At 39.7% G+C, this 20,619-nt stretch overlaps 1 protein-coding gene across 1 annotated transcript in view; it reads left to right on the top strand.

Annotated features, from left to right (window-relative positions):
* The window catches only part of DCDC1 (doublecortin domain containing 1), a 230,038-nt gene that overhangs the window by 28,489 nt on the left and 180,930 nt on the right, over window positions 1-20,619 (top strand). The window contains 1 exon segment of the mRNA XM_033160812.1: window positions 4,567-4,733. Coding sequence (XP_033016703.1) covers window positions 4,567-4,733 — 167 coding nt within the window.

Genomic DNA, 20,619 nt, shown 5'->3' with positions numbered 1-20,619 from the left:
CCCTGTATTTATTTGAACATTTCTTACTGGTGAAAAAGAACCTTCCCACATTTATTTAAGTGCTCGAAAGGAAGGCTGTTTCACATGGTAAGCAAGCATTTTACAGATCACTTGTAACCTTCATCCTGTGCAAAGCATACAAGGGAGACCAGCTACGTTTGAAGTTACCTATCTGCTTCCCAGTAGAATCCCTGAATTCGAACAGTATTTGAACAGTTTTGTGCATGTTTTTTGGGGAAAGTGTGGGCATGTGAGGTCAGTCAGAAAGTAAGTGATAACTTTCAGCTGCTCTGACCCAAATATTTGGCGCTATAGCACTTTCACTTCAGATAACTTTGTCCAATAGACCTGAATGGATCGTTTACACCTGATATTCTGAGTTGTGTATATGTAGCACGCTTTTTGATACAGGTGATTTAAATTTTGAAAGTTATAAAAATGTTCAGGGTGATTTACAAAATTAAAAGAATAAATCAATAAAATACGATTTATAACATAAATAAAAAGAAACAGAAATAGAACGATAAAATAATTGATAAAAACAGCAATAAAACAGCAGGGGTTTAAAAGATCTTGAAAAATATGACTCCAAATGGCTCTAAAATGACTTCAGAGTAGCCTGGTAACCCTATTCCACAGATGGGGTCAAACAATAGAAGGGCCTGTCTTCAGTTGCCTCACTCAGAGGAAGCTACTGATAAAATCCTCATTGCCTGAGCCAAATTGATGTGAACATAATGGTCCTTCAGGTATTTGGGTCGTAAGCCACGTAGGGCTTCAAGTTAAACACTAGTATTTTAAATCATGCTTGGAAATTAACCAGGAATCTTGTTGGCATCCGCCTGTTTCAGGAGACAATGGAGGAGTGCGCCTTTGGGGGTGAGGTCAAGCTGTTGGAAGCTTGTTGCTGCTGGGACCGATGAATGCATCCAGTTGTGCTGCTGCAGATGCACCATGGCATGACCTATCTGTCTTCAGGCACAGGAGGGACATCCAGCATTTCCAAGACAGAGTCTGGATATTGTTAACTGTGTCAGAGTCCATGTTTTGCTGCGAGTACAGTTCTGGATAGTACTCTGCCCATTGCTTTGTTGCTGTGGTCTGTGATTATCTCTCCTGAAAAGGTTTTCAGCGGTGCAATCTGCTGGGCATCACTTGCCTTTCTCACTTGCCTTTCTCCATTTTTTTTTCATTTTTTTTCCAGGGTGCACACTTGTAGTTGAAGAGAGGCTCTCACTTTGCAGCAATAGCAGGTTTCATGTCTTTTATGCAGGCCTCAAACCAGTCGGGGATCTGTTGCTCTCTTTTGTCAAAGGAGGGCCTTGCTGTGTTGTAGAGTGCCTATTGGATGTGGTTCCACCTTGCTTCCACACTGTCTTTGGGGCAGTTCAGTAGCTTGTTTAACAGAATCAGAGAAGCCTTTACAAAGTTCAGCTCCGACTATTTATGCTTTATGCTATGTACTATGGGCCTTCTCTGGCTGAAGATGGATCCATGTCACAGCCGGCACAGGAATCAGAGGTGTGGTTTAAGTTCAGGCATGGTCTTCTCAATACCCAACAGGGATCACAGCAGATTTGAGAGGGACCTGATCAGCACTGGCTGCTGCCCACACAAGTTAAAAGGGAAGCATTGGGGCGGGTAGCAGCTTCTCAGGGAGCACTAGAGAGAATGGATGGTAACACCAATAGGTGCTTGGGGAAAATAAAAGTGATGATGGCTGTCATTGATATGTGGGTGTCATTTCTCCATTGGCTGCATCCCTCCAATTTTCTGCAGATAGGCACCACATAGCCAAAGCAAGTGGATTTCACCAAAACTCATTAACTCATGAGCAGAGGATTAATTATGGCCTGCAGAGACCAGGACTGAAGTATTTGCTTATCAACTCATGAGCTCATGAGCAGAGAGTTTAGTCCTGCTGAGTGCTGCTTCATCAGTGCATTACCTCTGTGAAGAAGCACCCCCCTAGCACCCCCCAGTCAACTTGACATGTACTGTATATTCTGGCGTATAAGACTACTTTTTAATCCAGGAAAATCTTCTCAAAAGTCAGGGGTCGTCTTATATGCCGGGTGGAGAATCTGCGGTCGAGTATATCTCAAACTCTATATTTTAACTGGAAAAGTTGGGGGTCGTCTTATACACCCAGTCGTCTTATACGCCGGAAAATATGGTAGGTGGGATCACTCTCTTGTCAGTCACCTGACTTCATTATGACATCAGATGATTGATATGTGAGTCCACACCTGTCAGAGTTGGCCTGCAGGGGTGGGTGGGGAAATTCAACTGAAAATTTGTATCTTATGTAGTTTGGACCACAGTCTTGCTACCTGCCCAATTGTGTCAATGTGTATGTAATTACCCCCATTGGTTGTATTTTGGGATGCAATCTCCACCTCAGGTGTTCCTCTAAACCCTCACCCGAAAACAACAAAACTGAAATTTCTCTGTTCTGCCCCATGGAAACGGTCAGTTGTTTTGTCTGGAAGAACGCTCTGTCTCTCATATATGTGAGCATTGATAAGGTTAAGACCCACCTATAAGTGAGGTAGAGCAAGAAAAAAACACACCCACCAGTTGTGTCTGATCCCTATTTCCTCTTGCGTTTTTGTACTTTGATCCTAACACGACACTTCTGTTTTGAAGATCTGGCTTCTGGTTGGTTCCCTGCTTGCAAACATGGAGGCTTTGCTTCTAGTGACATTGCATGGTTCATGAATCACACATCTGGGTGTAGGAGTAAGGAGGAGGCAAAGGAAACACCTTTGGCCATTGGTGACCGGAGAGGTTGATTGTCTCACCTCAGAACTCCCTGCCCCCACTCATAGTATCATGGGCCCCTCACTGATAAAATGTTGCTCGTGGTCAGGGAGCATAAGTAAAAAGCAGTTAGTGGCACAAAACAGGATTTCGGGGGGGGGGGAATCGAGAATTACCACAAGATTATATTGCTTTTCTGTAATTTAGTCCTAAACATTTGGGGATATTTATGGCAATAGGAAACTAGATCAGACTGGTCACATGGTGAAGAATACTTAAGCAGAAGTAATCTAGAGTACAGCCCCACTCACTTAGAATTAAAGAACAATATGTGTGCAAGCATGTGCAGAGTGCTTTTCACTTAACCATTGAGAAACTGCAGTCTCCCCGACCACACACATTTATAGTGAAGAAGAAGGACTTATAAAGTGATGACATTTCTGTCTCACGTGAGCACACTAAATGCCCAGCACTTCTCTTTTAGAAATAAGCATTGACCCTCACCTATTGCCCAAAGGTGGTAACCACAGAATGCAGGTTTTTGTTCTCCTTCAACAAATCCACTCTTAGTCCTTCACCCTTTCCCTGCAGCAACCCTTCACAAAGCTAGATTCACCTCTGCCTTCCTGCCCTCTTCTAATTATAAGACTCTCCTTCTCCCTCAGCCTCTGAGCTTAATTTGTGCCAAGGCTCACCAGGATTCAGTGTAGGAGTTCCCCGCTGAATCAGGTCAGCTGGAGGGCAAGCATCTGCATGGTGCAAACTGCATTTACAAAGAGGCCCTTCTAGGGGCAGCACCCCTTGGGGGGGGGCCTGCTGTACACAATCCTTCATTCCACTAAAATTCTGGGGAAATTCTTAAGTTTTATCAGAGTGGGGGGTGGGGGTGGGATTCACCCTCCTTTAATTTATCAGGTTAATAAAGTGAAATAAGCTTTCTTCATATTCTGAAATTAATTATCTGCTAGTATCTATGATGCAGAGCCAAGGGGAAATAAGCATATTTTGGCTTCAGGATTTACTGATAGTAATAATGAGATTGTACCACATAGTGTAGTTAAGATACCCATACAGTAGTTACTAGTGCAAAAACATTTGCCTTCCATCTGAAAAGTAGTGTCTGTTTTTCAAACATATCTTAAGAAATGATGATAGAAGAGAAAGCATATGTTGTCACCCAGTGCCTTACATGCTACATACGTGTCTTCTTGCTCCCCACTCCCCCATCCACTTCAATCAAAAGAACAGCAATGCTATACTAAGCAGATTTATTTGTTTTGGAAGCTACTTGTTTGAATGCAAATAATAAAAAAGATGATAGTAAAAATTTCTTTATAAAACTGTTTCTATTTTAGTAATTATCAGCTGTGTAAAATGCTTGATCTAGAAACATATATACTCATTGACAGGAAGCTATGCTTTGAAACAACATGGAGCTTGCAATTTTATCAGGACAATGCCAGTAGATTTCAGCAAGGTTGGTTCCAACTCATCTGTGATAAATGAGAAGATAAGGCAATCAGTGCACACCACGACACTCTGTGCAGCTAGTTAGACACACTTCAAAACTATTCAGGTGTGCTCACAAGGCTTATGAGTCTTACATGGGGGGGGGTGTCTCAATATAAATACATCCTTCATGGTGGCCACTCGAAATGCAGGATCTGTTTTTCTAAGACTTAACCCAGGTCAGATATAAATAATAGATGTTAAGAGTTGTGGGTTTGGGGATGCATTTCAGACTGTGTGTTTCAGCTGGGTCAAAAGAATGCCTTTCTCCCCCTTCCCCTTCCCCTTGTGTAGTTCCTCTGCTTGACAAATGCCTGCAAAATTCCATCACACCTCTGCGAGGACCTCTTTGGGTCTCTAAGGGAGAAGGTTTCAGCCCCTCTGGAGCAAAGATATATATCCAAGGAGTACTGTTGGCCTTGCACCAGCGATTAAAGTCTGCTAAAAACTACTGTGATCAGGTGAGTTATCCCACGTCTTTAAACAGCTGCTTTTTCTTTGATATGAAATGCACTAGTTGTAGTAAGGCTGTGATTGGCACTGTGTCATAAGGAAGGCTGGCATGTATTACATGAGCTCTTATACGCAATAGGTAGATGAAGTATTTCTCCTGTAATCTCAAAGCCAACAATAATGGAGTTAATTGTGTATGCCTTTCTGTGTGTTGTATGCCTAATCTTTTTGTGCTGGCACTTCTTCTAAGGAAATTATATAGCTATTTAGGATAGGGTCACTAATAGTGAAACATCTGCAGTTTTCTCAGAATTCGTTTCATTCCGTCCCCCGTCCCCCATGTAGAAATAACTAGAACTGAAATAGAGTTAAGATATGTTAAATGTAAAGTCATGTAAACATAACATTTTTCTTAATGTTTTGTCATTTTCTTAATGTTTTACTTTGAGGAGCAGCCTTCAGTGATTTGCATGAGAAATTTGTTAGGCATCAAAAATACATTTACTTTCTATACCCAGCACAGAGATTTATTGTGTGTGTGTGTGTGTGTGTGTGTGTGGTTTATAGATGAAAGGTATTGAATGTAGCTAGTTTGTATCTGGTCTGCACTGTATGTCAGTATTCTTTTTTAACCTTTTGGAAATATGTTTTAATGCATAGTAGTGCAATTGACCCTAAACTGAACAAATATTGTATGCCTTTTCAGAACTGTTAGTTTTAGTATAGTTTTGCTTGCTATGTTTTTAAGCGCTTGAAATTGCTTGGCATGAAAAATTATCAGAGCAAAAAATTAATATTGCATCTCAAACTTAGATTTACAAGATATATTGGGTCACATACTAAAAGATGAATGCATCATGCTCTCAGTCTTAATGGAGGGGGGGGGGGAGAGGAAGCGGATGTCAGTCATGCTGTTTATACAGCACCTCCTGCTGTTAGGCTCTAAAGAGAAATGATCATTACTTTGAAATAAACTGTTTTTGTCCTGAGCTGATGGGGATCTACAACAAGTATCAAGAATACAGAAGCAGGCAAAGGAGCCTTCTTTCAGCAAATGCCTGACCCATTTTAATACTGGTGCAGGGGGTGGGGGAGGAACTACACAATCCTTATTTGGTCCTTATTTTTAAAGTTTTTACTTCACCTGTAAAAGGCAGCTTTGATGCAAAACATAGAGAAGACATTCCTTTCTTTAATGGAAAATACCTCTCAAATGTAATTCAGTTTTTTTCAGTAATCATAGTTTTGCACCAAATTAATACAGAACAGAGGGGGCATCTGCTACTCATAGTGCTTGGGGTTTAAGAGTCATAAACTAGTAACAGTAAAAGTTTGAGTTTGATTCAGAACCCACCCCCCCTTTTTTTTTTTGCTTTTATAAAAGTGGATACCATTTAAAACTTCATTTAGTGTTAGAAGTAAAAAGAGAGGTAATATAAGGCAGTTCTAAAATATGAAAGTTATACCCAGGTTAAGAATATGCGCTATGGCTGTTGATCATAGTAAGTTACAATTACAATAGTACAGTAAGAATAAATACAACTGAAGTCCCCATGTTTGCCATTTTCAAGTAACTTAAGATTTTAACACTGTATCTTAAGTACAGTATTTCAAATACTTAAAATCACTTTATTTTGGTTAAGCATATTCTGAAATATTTCTGTTTTCCCCCCTTTCCCCCATAATACACAATTTTTAATAACCGAATGTGGCCCAAAGAACAGAGCAACAATAGTCTACATGCACTCTTCCACACTAAGCCTCCCTCTTCCAGCTCCACTCAGTTGCATCTTGAAAAACTACTAATTTTTAAAGGCCAGAGGAACACTCTGCAGAAACATTCAGTGTGGGCAATGGGCCACAGATGGCATGGAAAATCATTCTCCCTGTGCACACTTGCAAGTGCTTTATTTTCTTGCACAGGCCTGTTTGGATCACAGGCCATAGTCAAAATTAGCTTGTACCTCTGTGTGCCCTCCATAGCTATGTCCCAATGCACAGCTGTAACCCATCTCTTCTTTAATGCATCAGCAGAAGGAACCAGACCAAGCATGCCACGCAGCTCACAGGCATGCCATGCAGCTGGGCCCTACTCTTCTGTTGTTGCCAGAAGGTTTTGATTGTTCAGACTAGTTAGTCCACCCAATGAGGAATGTGGCTGTGCTGACATGTGTCATGTGAGTGCCTCATCAGCACTTGTACCGTATGTTTTTCTCACCTGTGATAAACTAGCACGCCAGGTCAAAAGGCTTTAGTGGCTATTGTTTTGCCTAGGCAAACTGTTTTGAGAGAGTGGCTTTTTGATGATGCTGTGTGTGCTCAGAGGAAGCTGAATTGTTTCTCAGCTCAGGTTTTACTTAGCCGTACCCTGCCTTGTTTTCAGTTACCTTCATGTTATCCTTAATTAAAAGGAAAGCATTTAAAATGTTGAAGAAATACCTTCCAGTTAATTTTGTTCCATTGGGGCATGCAGACGAAACCTGCGTAGCAGTAGGTACTTATTCTATTAAAATATTCCTTCTGATTTTCAGTCAATCTGAATTAACATGCACAAAGCGCAGTCACAACATACCACTTTCTCTGCAGGTCTACTTTACATGTCATCAACAGTGGGTATGCTAGCAGGTTGTTCCCTCTTGCCCTTTTAGGTGCAGGGTTCTGAGTCAAAATCTTCAGTTCACACAGGGACCATTTTCTGTCCCTGTGTCCATGTCATAAAAAGTGTGAATACTTTTAACAGGCCTTTTACCGAAAAATGTTTAGGGTGGATTAAGGAAAAATGATATTTTTTGGAACTTACGACTCCTTGAAGAAAGACAAGAGAAAATGTCCCCCCCAAAAAAATAAAGTAGTAATACTATAATTACAGTAACATTTTGTATTCTAGAAGTCATACTTTAAAATCACAATGTCCTGTGAGCATTTGGCTGAGATGTGTGATAAGTGATTTTCAGGAAGTGAATGCTTCCCTTAAAATCTACGAATGCTCCTGAGAGTTTTAGATATATATATATTTTTTACGATGTGGTGTATTTAGGTGCTAAAACGAGTATGTGTTTAAACCTATTGTTTTCTTGATTTGTGCGTCTTAATTTAGACCAAAAGATCACATCTTGTTTTCTGTATTTACGGAAGATATGATAAAAGAGCTAATAACTTTGCTTTGACAGTGTGTATTTAAGTGCCTTTACTTTGAGCTGCAATTTCTGCAGGATGAAATTGTTCAAAGCTATGCCTGGAATATTAAAAATTCATTAGCAAGTGTGGAAATAGCATAAACATGCAAGCATGAAGTGCAGTTAACACTTCCAGTGAAGGGGCTGTCCTGTCTCATTAGCATTCTTGATATGTAGTTGTGCTGTTGGTGGGGGTGTTGAACAGGAATGTCATTGTGCTGAGCCCCAGTGTTTGGGGACAAACACTACTGTGGAAGGAACGTGTGAAAAGGCCATAGTGTGATCAGTGAATGAGGAAGGCTGTGCGTTCCCTGTGCTTCAAGCAGGGAAGCTGTCATTCACAATCCTAGCACAGCTAAACAGAGGCCAAAGAGAAGATTGAAATACCTTTTTAAATGATATTAATGATTCTTAAACATTTCTGTCCTTTAGGCTCACATAGTAAACAATTAGTCCTGTCTGTCACTAAGATCAGCAAGGCACAAAACATGGGTAAGGTGACACAAAGGGTAAGTGGTGGATCCAGTAAGAGATATTGCCATAGCCATTTTGTATCTCTTACTCCCTGGGATAAAAAATAGCAACCATTCTGCATAGTAAACAAATACAGTACTCGTTTTGAGAGACAGAAAGATGTAGTATCGCCAGCCTATTGAGCTCTTCAGCTTTTTCCAATCAGCCCGAAAGTTCATTTCCCTCATACTATGACAATCGTAATATTGTTGTAAAACTTACATAAATATTTTTGAATTATGTATTTTAGGTGTAGGCGAAGCAGCTTAAGTAAAAAGTTTTTAACAAACAAAAGACAGAAATATTTGTGTTAAGTGGTACTGTATATTATATCTTTAAAAGAATGTGTAATTTGCCAAAAATATTTTAATAATGAAATCAGCAAGCATTTTTCTTTTTTAATTTTCACAGTTTTCTCACTAAAAATAGTGCCAGGGTTTTATGTCGTCACAGACCCTATTCATCATAAATGAAGCATTAAAGGAAATATGCTTCATAATTAGAATGCAAATTATTTTGCTAGAAGCATTATTTCATTCTTTAACAGTTTTACAATATTCATTTTCAGCATCCATTGTCATATAATTTGATATACAGGCCTGCTTGAGCTCAGAGGTTACTTTGGGGTGTTGTTGTTTTTAAACAAAATGTGCTTATTTGTGTCAAGAAAAAGTTAATACATTATTTGGCATTTTGTAACTTGATTTACAGTTGCTGCACTTAAATATTGTACTAGTTTTTGTTAAACATGAATAGCAAATGCTGCATAACTTTGTTTTTGTTTTTAACCTCCGAGTGTCCATGGTCTAATATGTTACCCTTGATATTGGATTTGTATAATAATAATCATTATTGAGTCTGATGGTGGCATATAGTATTATACTAGATAGTGTTATTTTTACATTATAAAAAGTTACAGTTACATCTTTTATGGAGTTTTGCATAATAAGTATATTATGCTGAGATATTTAACTTATATTGAATGTAGCATTTTATTTTTCAAAACTTTGCAAAGATGATGGAGTTCTACAGAGTTTTGTGTGGTGAATTATTGCTTTAAAATAAACTTAGATAGTGCATAATAATGTTGTTTTTACCTGTATCAAAAAGATGCCAGTGAAATATATGTTGCAATTATTACTGATTGTAAACTTCATAGTTTTGACTAATGCTTTTGAAAAATTGTCAGCACTTTAGACAAACACAATATTGAAGTGCTGGTGTTATGATTTTTCTGTATACAGTAGAAATTTGGTAACAGGGCAACAACCTTTGTATCCCTGTGGTGTGGCCTGGGACAAAAATTTGCACAATGATTAAAGAAACTTTTTTTGTCAAAACAGCCGGACATACTAAACCTGTAGTATAGTAACATAGATTCTTATTAAAATATCATTAAAATTCTTTTTTTTAATTCTGAACTTGAAAACCAACCCACTTTCTTTATAGGTTTTGATAAGTGATTTTTAGCATGTTAAGTTGGGTTATAGATTTGAGCCGAGCTCCTATATTTTCATGCAACCAAGCTGCATTCTAGTTACTAGAAGTATTTTAAGAACCTTACACTTGTGTCTTTCCAAAGTGTCATGCCTTGAGCAGGCCTAACATCAGTTAAATGAAGTGAAAATTGCATTCTTGTCTTGATAGAGATGAAAATGGATTTCTGGTCATGAAATAGATGTAGTTGTCACTTTTTAAAAAAGGTGTCAGCAGTTTGCTTCAGCGACTAAGGTGCCAATTCAGTATGACAGTAAACTTGTGATCTGAGCAATCAATAAAATGCTTCAATAACTTCTGCTTCATTACACTTATAATAAGAAGCTATAGATCTGTGGCACATAAAATGTTGATAAAGACTATGTGTGGGGACTGACTGTACTAGTCTGCCTTACAAACACAGCAAGTGCAATGTTGCCATCTAGAGTTTGTGCACAGGCAATTATTCTAAGAGGAAAAGTATGATAATGATAGGGAAAACCCTGTTTATATTTTGTCAATGGTGCACATATATGTGGAACAGTTCCTCGCCAGGTCAGAAAATTGCCTAGATCATGGGGAAATCAAGCATCCCTTCTTTGAATAATGTGTGGCACATGCTTTCCCATCCACATTTTAATGGCCTCGAAATTAGTTTCAGTATGAAGGTATTTTCACTGTCACATGCTGTGATGAAAATGTAAGATATAAAGATTTTATTTAACCATTAAACAATAACCTTCAACTACCACAGAGAAAAACTGGAGAAAAACTATCACAGTGCCAGCAATTTTATAGAAGTGGTTCAGATTATGTCTAAATTTTACTTTTTTAAAATAAGTATTTTCCCCAGACATCTCCTAGTAGGGCTGGGAAAGACCTGTGTCTAAAATCATGGAGATTTGCTGCTGTTCCGTGTAGACAATACTGAGCTAGATGGACCAGTGATCTGACTATGTATAAAACAGCTTCCTATGTTCCTAAGGAAACAGAAATACACTTCTAGGTTAATACCCAACTATAACGGTTGGCTTGTGCAGCTAACATCTGCTTGCACAAACATGACTCCCACTTCCTCTCCTTGCAGCCCCCACCCCTAAAACTTCAAGAAGACAACCCTCTGGAACAGAGTGGTGGGCTGTTGGGGGGAGAGGGAAGAATGGGAATTCATGTTGCTGGCACAACATTGGAGATCACTGATTCTTTTAATATATTTAAGGGCATAAAGCCCTATGGTGAACTTATTTTCAGCATAATGTCCATTTTTACTTTTGCGAAGAATGATGAGTCACTTGATTAAAGTACAGTGGTACCTCTGGATACGAACGCTTCATGTTGCATTTTTTCAGGTTAAGAACGCGGCAAACCTGGAGCACTGCTCTGGTTGCGAACTTTTCGGGGTGCAAACAGCACCCCAGAATGGATCGTGTTTGCAACCAGAGGTACCACTGTATGTTGTGAAAAATGCTTAACTCTAGAAGCAGGCCTAAAAAACCCTTGATCTTGTGTAAAAGCCCATTGAATTCATATTAAAGTATGCAAAGGAACTGGGCTTTTGTTCCATTTAGACCCCTTCCTTGTTGAGAAAGAGGATCTGTGTCATAGAGATCCCCTATTTGCTTGATTTCCCAGCTATCCCATCCAGTTTACAAGTGGGCTTATATATGCTAAGCATCTGGTATGGAAGCACAGGCAGGAGGGTGTTTTCAGAAGTGCTCAATTTAGCTAACTTCACCTAGTGAGTGTGGCAAGTCTCAAATGGAAGATGCTCCTTGTGGAGAGATAGTGGAGTTGGAGGACCTGACTGTAAAGATTTTAGCCTTCTTGAAGATTATATACTACATCACCAATTGGAAAAGGAAGAAAAGTTGAATCACTGCACTAATAGATGCCTTCACAGTACCTGTGGGAGAGAAAAGAAACTCCTCAATAGCTAAGTTATGGATTTCATGTCATCCCCACCCCCCACCTGCAAAGTTCTAGCTCAATGTCATGTGATTCTTTAGCTCTGAACTTGCATTAGGTATGGATACAATGTTCTATTTCCTCTTCCTGGGTGTTTGTGAAGGAAAGTAGCTTCTGTGTTGCTGCTGCTGCTATTGTTAATAATAAATCATAAAAACACACCATTAAAACTACAATATAAAATACCATATGATACAAAATAACACATTAAATTAGGCATATGATTCCACTCCCTCGTGCTCCAAAGGCCTACCAGAACAAATAGATCTTAAGGTGTTACCTGACAGAAAACAATAGGGGGCAGTCTGATCTCAACAGGGAGCAATGTTTTAGGTCTGAGGTGCCACTACTGAAAAGGCCAGGACTCTGCTTCATGAGCTATATTCACCCATGAGCTATATTCACCCATGAGCTATATTCACTGAGGGAGTACTAGGAGAGCTTCTGAGGATCTTAAAACCAGTGCTGGTTTGTACTGGGGAAGGAACTCCTTCAAGTACATGAGTTCTCAGCTGTTTAGGGTTCTGTGCACTAGCACCTTGAGTGGCCCAATAGCTTACCGGCAGCAAGTATAGTGCTTTCAAGACCAGTGTTTATGTGAACTCATCTCAGTGTCCCAAACAACAATCTGGCAGCACTAACTGCAGGGAAACCCCACACAGAGTCCAATTGGGAGGTTATCAGTTCTCCCACTCCAAGGATGACTATAGCTGCCCAAAGGCACTCCTTTCCATGGAGGCTACATGCACCTCCAGTGGCAGTTTGCAATGCAAGAAACACCCCCACTGCACCTCCAGAATATGCCCCTGTTCTCTCAAGAGGAGTGCTACCCTGTTCACAGCTGGTTGTCAGCCTAATTCTCTGACCCAGTAACTTAAATTCTCTGACCCAAAACCTGCAACAATAGCCATCGTCGGAAAAAAGTTAAACAGCAATAGACATCACTTTATAATATGGAGACAAACAATACCGTATTGGCCTGAATATAAGCTGCACTTTCCCCCAAAATTCCAACAGTGAAAAGTTAAAGTGCGGCTTATATTCACGACCTTACGGTATGCTGCCAGGAGTGCGGTAAAGCGGCGCCCACCCTGCGTGTAATTCCCCATCCTCTCCCTCAAGGCCGGGAAGGGAGAAAGTGAGGAAGGGGAAAGGCTGCTGGCAATGCAGCGTGGCTCCCCCCTTCCGTATGCATCCAGGAGCAGCAAGGAAGGGAGCAATTTATATTTGGGTATTCCCCCCTCCAATTTTAAAGGTGCGGCTTATTTTTGGGTGTGGCTTATATTTGGGCCAGTATGGTATGTATTTTAGATAATAGAGCTACTTAAAGAATAGTTAAAATGTGCTTTACCCTTTAATGAAGTGGCATGCAGCAGTAATTTAATTGATTTTTAAGGACTGGAATAGAGCTTTGTTTAAGGAAGTTCTTAGGAAGTTTATGTGATTTCTTTCTTTATTACTGTACATTTATATCCCACCTTCCCTTCATGGAACTCAGGGTGGCACACATCATTCTCTTCCTCCCAATTTTATCCTCACAATATCCCTGTGAGGTATGTTTGGCTGAACGTGAGTGACTGGCTCAAGGTCACCCAGCAAATTTCATGGCTGAGTGGGGATCTTCCAGGTCCTAGTCCAGCACTCTAAGCGCCACATGACGCTGGCTCTTGTTAGTACCGCCTCAGGTTTAAGTTATAGGTGTATATCATTAAATTTGTGTGTTCGCAATTTCAAACCCACTTCTGTTTTTGAAAATGTGACTGATAAAGAAATGTAATGCCTGCACACTGCTTTTACTATGAAACTAAATGAAATTCTGCTCAAATAATTTTCATTGGTTTTAATTTAACTCTCTTGAAAAGGCACCAACATACATTTAAAACTTTATTATTATTCAAAACAAAATCGAAAATTCTTTCTAGTAGCACCTTAGAGACCAACTGAGTTTGTTCCTGGTATGAGCTTTCGTGTGCATGCACACTTCTTCAGATTATTATTATTATTATTATATTGAAAAGAGATTATTGCATTTGAGAGCCTTGAATGTAATTACAGAATTCTTCTATTAAAGACTTGTGAAAGTAAGACTTGACATATTTCCTTTAAATTACTCAACCACCTACAGGCATCATTGCCTCTGACTCTTTTGAATTTAGAATAAATTTTATATTGTTAAAGTGGCAAAGTGAAAGAGTGTGCTTGATAGATTCCCTGAACAGCTTCAACACCCACAGGTATTATTTGTAAGAAAACAATCATGCCGTCTTCAGCTGGTTAGAGAGGGCACAGCATTCCATCTTCACCTGACATGCTATCTGTTCTGTCGACATTGGGTGCCCCCTGCCTGCCACCTACTCCTCCCAAAACAATGCTCACAGGAAGAGACTTGTGTGAATAGACAATAATATGAATGTCTTGGGAGGGGGGAAGGGGGGTGTTTGAACAGCATAGAAGCTACGTTGTTAAGGAGGTGGCAAAAGACAACAAGTAAAACTGTCTTGAGGATTGATTAGTATTTTGCACATTCTCTTCTAATTAATCAATGTTACCTTTGACTTGCATATTACTTCTCAAGTATGATTATTTGGAGCTCTGCAAACAGATTGATTACAGGAAGGAAAGTGCCAAACCAAAAGAAGCTAGGTCTTTTAGTTCTTTAGGAGTATCGATTTTTTTCTAAGCAGACAGTTTTGATGAAAACTTCATTTCACCTTTTTTTTAAGGCTTAAAAGGTTATGTGAGAATGTTTATGCAGTTATATATTGTTTTGGTGTCCAGACTATTGGATACTTAATTAGGTTCTGTTTAATTAAATATATAATTCTATATTCCAGTTTTGGGGTTACTCCAAGATCCTGGATTCTCAGATGATGGTGACTAGGAGTGTTTTAACTAAGCTTAAGCTTAAGTTTTAACTAAGCTTAAGTGTTTTAACTAAGCTTAAGGTTAACCAATGGCACCCATTTCTTGAGAAGATGGATCTGCCATAGACACACCAGTGGAGCAGTTGGGGGGCCATCCTAACTGCCCCCCCCCAGCCCAACCCTATGCATGTATGCTCAGAAATAAGTCCCATTGTGTTAAATAGGGCTTACTTTCATGTATGTATAAGCAGCATTGTTGCCTAAGTTACATCAAAATTGAATTTCTCTCTACAGCCTAATTTTTTTAAGCCCTCTTAATTCAAAAAATTATCAGAGCTGTGTACTTATTTTCTTGTTGATAATTAGATTTTAAAACATGAAGCAATGGTGTAATTGTAACTCTTGAGTGTTGATGGGAATGAGAAAGGTTAGGATGGCATTTAAGCCCTCTTCACTGGTGGAGAGGAGCACTGTGCGGAGAAGTAGCCTTGGGGAACAGGGCTACAGCCCTGCAGATCTCCCAGAGGGTCTGATTTTGGGGTCCTTTATGAGCAGCAGAACTTCTGATGCAGTATTGAATCTGTGCCCTGCTGATTGCTCTTCCTTCCTTTTTCAGGGTTACTATGAAGTGAAAGTTAGATTTACTTATTTCAGAAACTGGTGACTTTCATATCCTTAATCTTCTATATTTCTAGGAACTTCCAGTCCATGGTCCAAATTTGACCCAGCATAGGTCCCAATTCAACTTGGGAAGCTACAGCTTTGCCCAAACCATGACCAGCATTGGGGCCAGTAAAGATCCCTGCAGAAAGCAGGGCTGAATTTAATTCACCCTACTAGATTGACTGCATGACTTAGTACCCCTTGGGGAAATGGTTCATGTGGCCAATACCTGCAGAAAATAGTTTTGCCTGCTGTATGCTCACTGCCTTGTGTAGGGCTGGCGGAGCCCCTTGTGCTGTGATTCACAAGCACCTGACAACCAGCTGGCTTTCAGGTGCTTGGGAAGCGCTGCACAAGGGAATCTGAAAGGAGAAAGCAGATTTTATGTATTGTGGAGAAGTTGTTAAAATGAATTGCCACCATCTTCTTCTGAGAATTTGGGAATTTAAGGTTTTAGGATCCATTGATTCTATGAGACTTTCATTGTATTTATTGGCTTTTATCTCTGTGCCATTTATTTCTATGCTGCATTGATACATTTATTGTCTTTGCATTGTATTTTAATTTTTGATGCTGATAATAATAATAATAATAATAATAATAATAATAATAATAATAATAATAATAATAATAATAATAATAATATGGGCAGCACCTGGAAAACCTTGGCATTGTGGGGAAATAATAATAATAATTTATTTATACCCATTATTTACTGTATACCCCAGCCACTCTGGGCAGCACCTGGAAAACCTTGGCATTGTGGGGAAATAAATAAATACATTCCTGAATATAAGAATCAGCATATTCTAATACATGGGAGTCAAACACTCAAATTGGTAAGGTACTGGTATAGCTAAACATAGTGTTTCAGGTAAGTACAGAATGCTCATCCCCACAGGTTCTCTATTTTCCCAGCTGTTTGTTCCTTCTACTTCTGTATTCTACAGCTCTGTATATTCATAGCCTTTCGTGTAGGATCCTTTGTTTTCATGCATGATTCCCTCAAGTACTAACTGCTTAAGCCCCTTCATTCTGAATAAAAACCTATGCTTCTTTGTAGGGCCATGAATGCTGTGCTTAGAAATGTTGAACAGAAGCAATAAGGGACTGTATTTGCAATAGGATGAATATGACTGACCTGTGATGGGCTTTTAGGACTGATTGCTGAAGTTCCGACCTTTTGGGGCGGGCCGGCCATGGAATCTCTGCCATGCCTGCCGAGATTTATTCCATATGTACTGGCATGCCATTAGTTATTCATATTTAGCTTTTGTACCCAAATCCCTTTAAATGAAAGAACATACTTCAACACCAGCCCAGCCCTTGCCACCAGAGCTACCCCACCCCCACTGGAGCAAAGCAGGGCTGCAGTGCCTGCCCATGCAGGGGGGAGCCCGGCCGGTTTTGACACAGCCCTTGGCAAGCAGAGAGGAGCACTGGGCCGGGCTGCATTGGCGGTGCCTGTGTAGGTGTGCACCTCATTTGTGCCCCTTCAAAAATTTTGCACCCGGGGCCAGGGTCCCCCCTAGCACCCCCTATGGTACACCCTGGGTGGCCCAGAAGAGGACATTCTCTGTGGCAGCCTCTAGTTATATTCCCAGGCACCTTCACCATAAAGCTTTCTGTGAATGCCGAAGACCCACATCTTTACCCTGGTCTTTGACACTTGAGATGTATAATATCTGTTTATGTAGCAGAGAATTTAGCAGCTCAACATAATCTTCTGTGCACAGTGTACTGCATGGTGGGGTAGTCCAGGACAATGACTCAGGAACAGAACTTGCTGAACAGTAACTTGCTTTGCAGTAGCTTTTATTATATACAGCTTTGAACAAGTTACTATATACACAGACTCTCAGAACTCTCATCAAACTCCTTACTACTCCAAATTACTCCAACAATGAACTGCTGTGTCATACTGCTTATAAGGGAACTTTCAGCCAATCAGCAGCCTGTTACTATGCTTCCCTGTCTCCAGGCAAATTTTCACATATACCCTTGTTTAACTTGGCTTCTTGCCAACCCACTAATTGTCCACTTCAAAGCTGCAGTTTCTCACAGACCTCAACTGTATCAGGATGCACCCTATTACTGTGACTGTATTTTATTTTAACTGCTTTTAATTCTTTAAATAATTGTAACCTGCCCTTGGACCTGCTGGTGAAGGGCAAGTAATAAATATGATGATGATGTTGATGATATTCACAATACTAGAACCTAGACTCATTCAGAGAAGCTGATTGCTGAGAGATTCAGGGTGGACAAAAAGGAAATAGTTTATGCACTGTCTGAAGAACTGAGGAATTATTTTTCTCAATATGTGGCAGTGGCCACCAACAGACAGCCTTAGAAGCACCTTAGTCAAATTCACAGAGGATATGCCTATCAGTGGGTACAAATCATCATTCATTATTTAATCCTAGGATGAGGCATCATGTCTCTAAAAAGCAGCAATAGTGTCAGAAGGTCATTATCCTCACATCCTGTTTTGAGCTTTCCTTAGGCATTTTGTTGGCCCCTAGATGCTAAATCGTCCCTGAGTGCTCACTAGAAGGACAGATCCTGAAGTTGAGGCTCCAGTACTTTGGCCACCTCATGAGAAGAGAAGACTCCCTGGAAAAGACCCTGATGTTGGGAAAGATGGAGGGCACAAGGAGAAGGGGACGACAAAGGATGAGATGGTTGGACAGTATTCTCGAAGCTACTAACATGAGTTTGGCCAAACTGTGGGAGGCAGTGAAGGATAGGCGTGCCTGGCGTGCTCTGGTCCATGGGGTCACGAAGAGTCGGACACGACTGAACGACTGAACAACAACAACAGATGCTAAAACTACATGCCTTGATCTGATCAAGCGAGGCACTTCTTATGGAGAGGTCCGTTAGACTTTCTGGTCAATAATCATGTGGGGTGAAAGCATTGAATGTGTTTCAATCCCATGGTCTCCTTCATTGGCCAGTATTCATATTAGCTGTTCTAGAATGGAACTGATATTTTGGGCTTGTTTGCACAGTTTCCTTAATGGCCACGAGTATGATGGTTACATATTATTTTCAGGATCAGGGACTCTTCTTAGGGGGCACCCAGAAATATCTCTGGGTGACCCTAATTTTTCATTTTTGTCAGACTTGGAAACTACGAAGCCAAGATTCACCCTTAGGGTTTAAGCTTGCAGTTACCATCACCCCATTCATTCCTTTACATCTGGGCTGATGTAAAACCCTAGGTATTCCTAAGATACTACATTAAGTTAAGACTTTGCTCCCCGTAGGACTGTGATCAAGTCATCCTTATCTGTCCTTTTGTTAACCTAGCCCTAGAATCAAGATAGTATACTCTGTTTTTGAATAGGCTAGTCATGTATTGTTCACCTTATGAATGTGTTTTCAAGCGCTTTATTTTCCTATGATGCTGTCACCCCATATGAGCAAGGGCTAAACCATTCCCTCTCTCACTCCCTAGCCTGCGGTCCTAAAAAAGTGAATTCCTTAATATTTCAAGCAATCCATTGAGATAATTCCAGAGAGTACAGAATGAAAACATAAATGGTGAAACATTCATAAAAACACAGAGCTTTGTTGCAAGTCATATGTGATTTCATTATTATGATTTGCAGCAGAGTAGTAAATGTTCTGAAGTGTTTGCAAAGTGCAAATGTTTGATTAATATGAGGCTTTGCTCCTGTTAGTTTTTGCAGATTTTGTATTAGCATACTCCTCTAGGTGTGTTAGTATGTCTGTTAGAACTGTTTTATGACATAATTAAATTCAGATTACCATGCTTTCATTTAAAATAACTATTGAAATATAGCAATTGCTGATAAAACAAAGAGAATGTGCACCAGATACAACTGATACTTTCTACTGAATGTGAAGTCACTCTTTTTCACATTTTGCACAAATTTTACTTTATTATTTTAACTCTTTCAGACTTACCATAGAATTGATCACTTCTAGAAACATAAAATCTTCTGGAGTTAACTGCTTTTAGAAACAAAAGTACAGTATAGTTTCTTATGCCATAAAAACCTCACAAGGTAGCCCCAGCAGATTAATGTAAATGCCACTGAAGTGTGGAAAATGGGGAAAGAGAATCCATTGTCATGAAAAGTAACAAAGTGGTGTTTCCCTTGGGATAAGTATTTACATTTGTTACATAAGTTCCATATTTGTGGAAATTCCTTACAAACAGATGAATATAAAAATTAGACTGTTTTAAATCGTGTGAATTTCTCAGTTCTAATAATCAGATATTCAATGTGAAAAATTGCTTTAATCTATAAATGAGAGTGCTGTTGTGCTTGTTGTAACTGACAAGCACCAAATGAAATCAATGAACACCCTGAACATTTGTATTTTGTTGGTTTTTTAAAGTGCTCATGTTCTCACAGTGTGAATTCATATGTTCTTTTGTTCCTTTACATTTGATGTAATATTTTATTACAAATTTTAGATATATGGGGAACCCGTGTAATCTCCAGATGTTGTTGGACCACAACTCCCAACATGCCTGACCATTGGTTGTACTGACTGGGGCTGTTGAGAGTTATAGTTCAACAACCTCTGAAGGGAACACAGATACTTAATCTCTAATAATGTTGTATTAATGCAGTATATGTGGAATGTAATTCAAAAATGTGCATAGTGGGCAGTCTGAGCCACTGTTTTACATGCACTCCTTTGCATTGCCCATCAATACACTTGTTTGGGGTTTGATCATTTGAATTGTTCAGGGCTTTGTATCCTTCCTAGGATGGCAGGGAGAGAGGGAGGGGTGACCCAGTTCTTCAAGGCTCTCCAACCAACCCAGTCTGTTGAGATGTTTGTGGAAAAGAGCCTTCTGGGTTTCAAATGGTCAGCTCCCCACAACAGCAGCTCTAATGTGTAGCCAATCTCTTTGTCTTCCATTTCTTCTCCAGAAGGCCAGTCATAACATGGAGAATCTTTGCAGAGTATTTTTTTTAAACCCACCAACATCCTGGTATAGCCACTATGCCCCACCCCCATTGTGCCCTTGTTTTGTCCTCTTTCAGGTCCAAATGAACTTGCTCATTGGCAGTCAGTTGGACACACACAAAATGGTTGTCACCTGTATCTGTTCTAGGACCTTTCCTCATATCAATGTCAGGATACAACCATGTAGTTATTACATATTTACATGGAACATATGAGTCAACACAAATATATAGAGTTTTATAACTGCTTTGAAAAAAGCAACAAACACTATTGATTGATAA

Source organism: Lacerta agilis, chromosome 1 (genome assembly GCF_009819535.1).
Source record: "Lacerta agilis isolate rLacAgi1 chromosome 1, rLacAgi1.pri, whole genome shotgun sequence".
In the NCBI taxonomy this organism is placed as follows: Eukaryota; Metazoa; Chordata; class Lepidosauria; order Squamata; family Lacertidae; genus Lacerta; species Lacerta agilis.
This window is presented reverse-complemented; position numbering and strand designations above follow the sequence as displayed.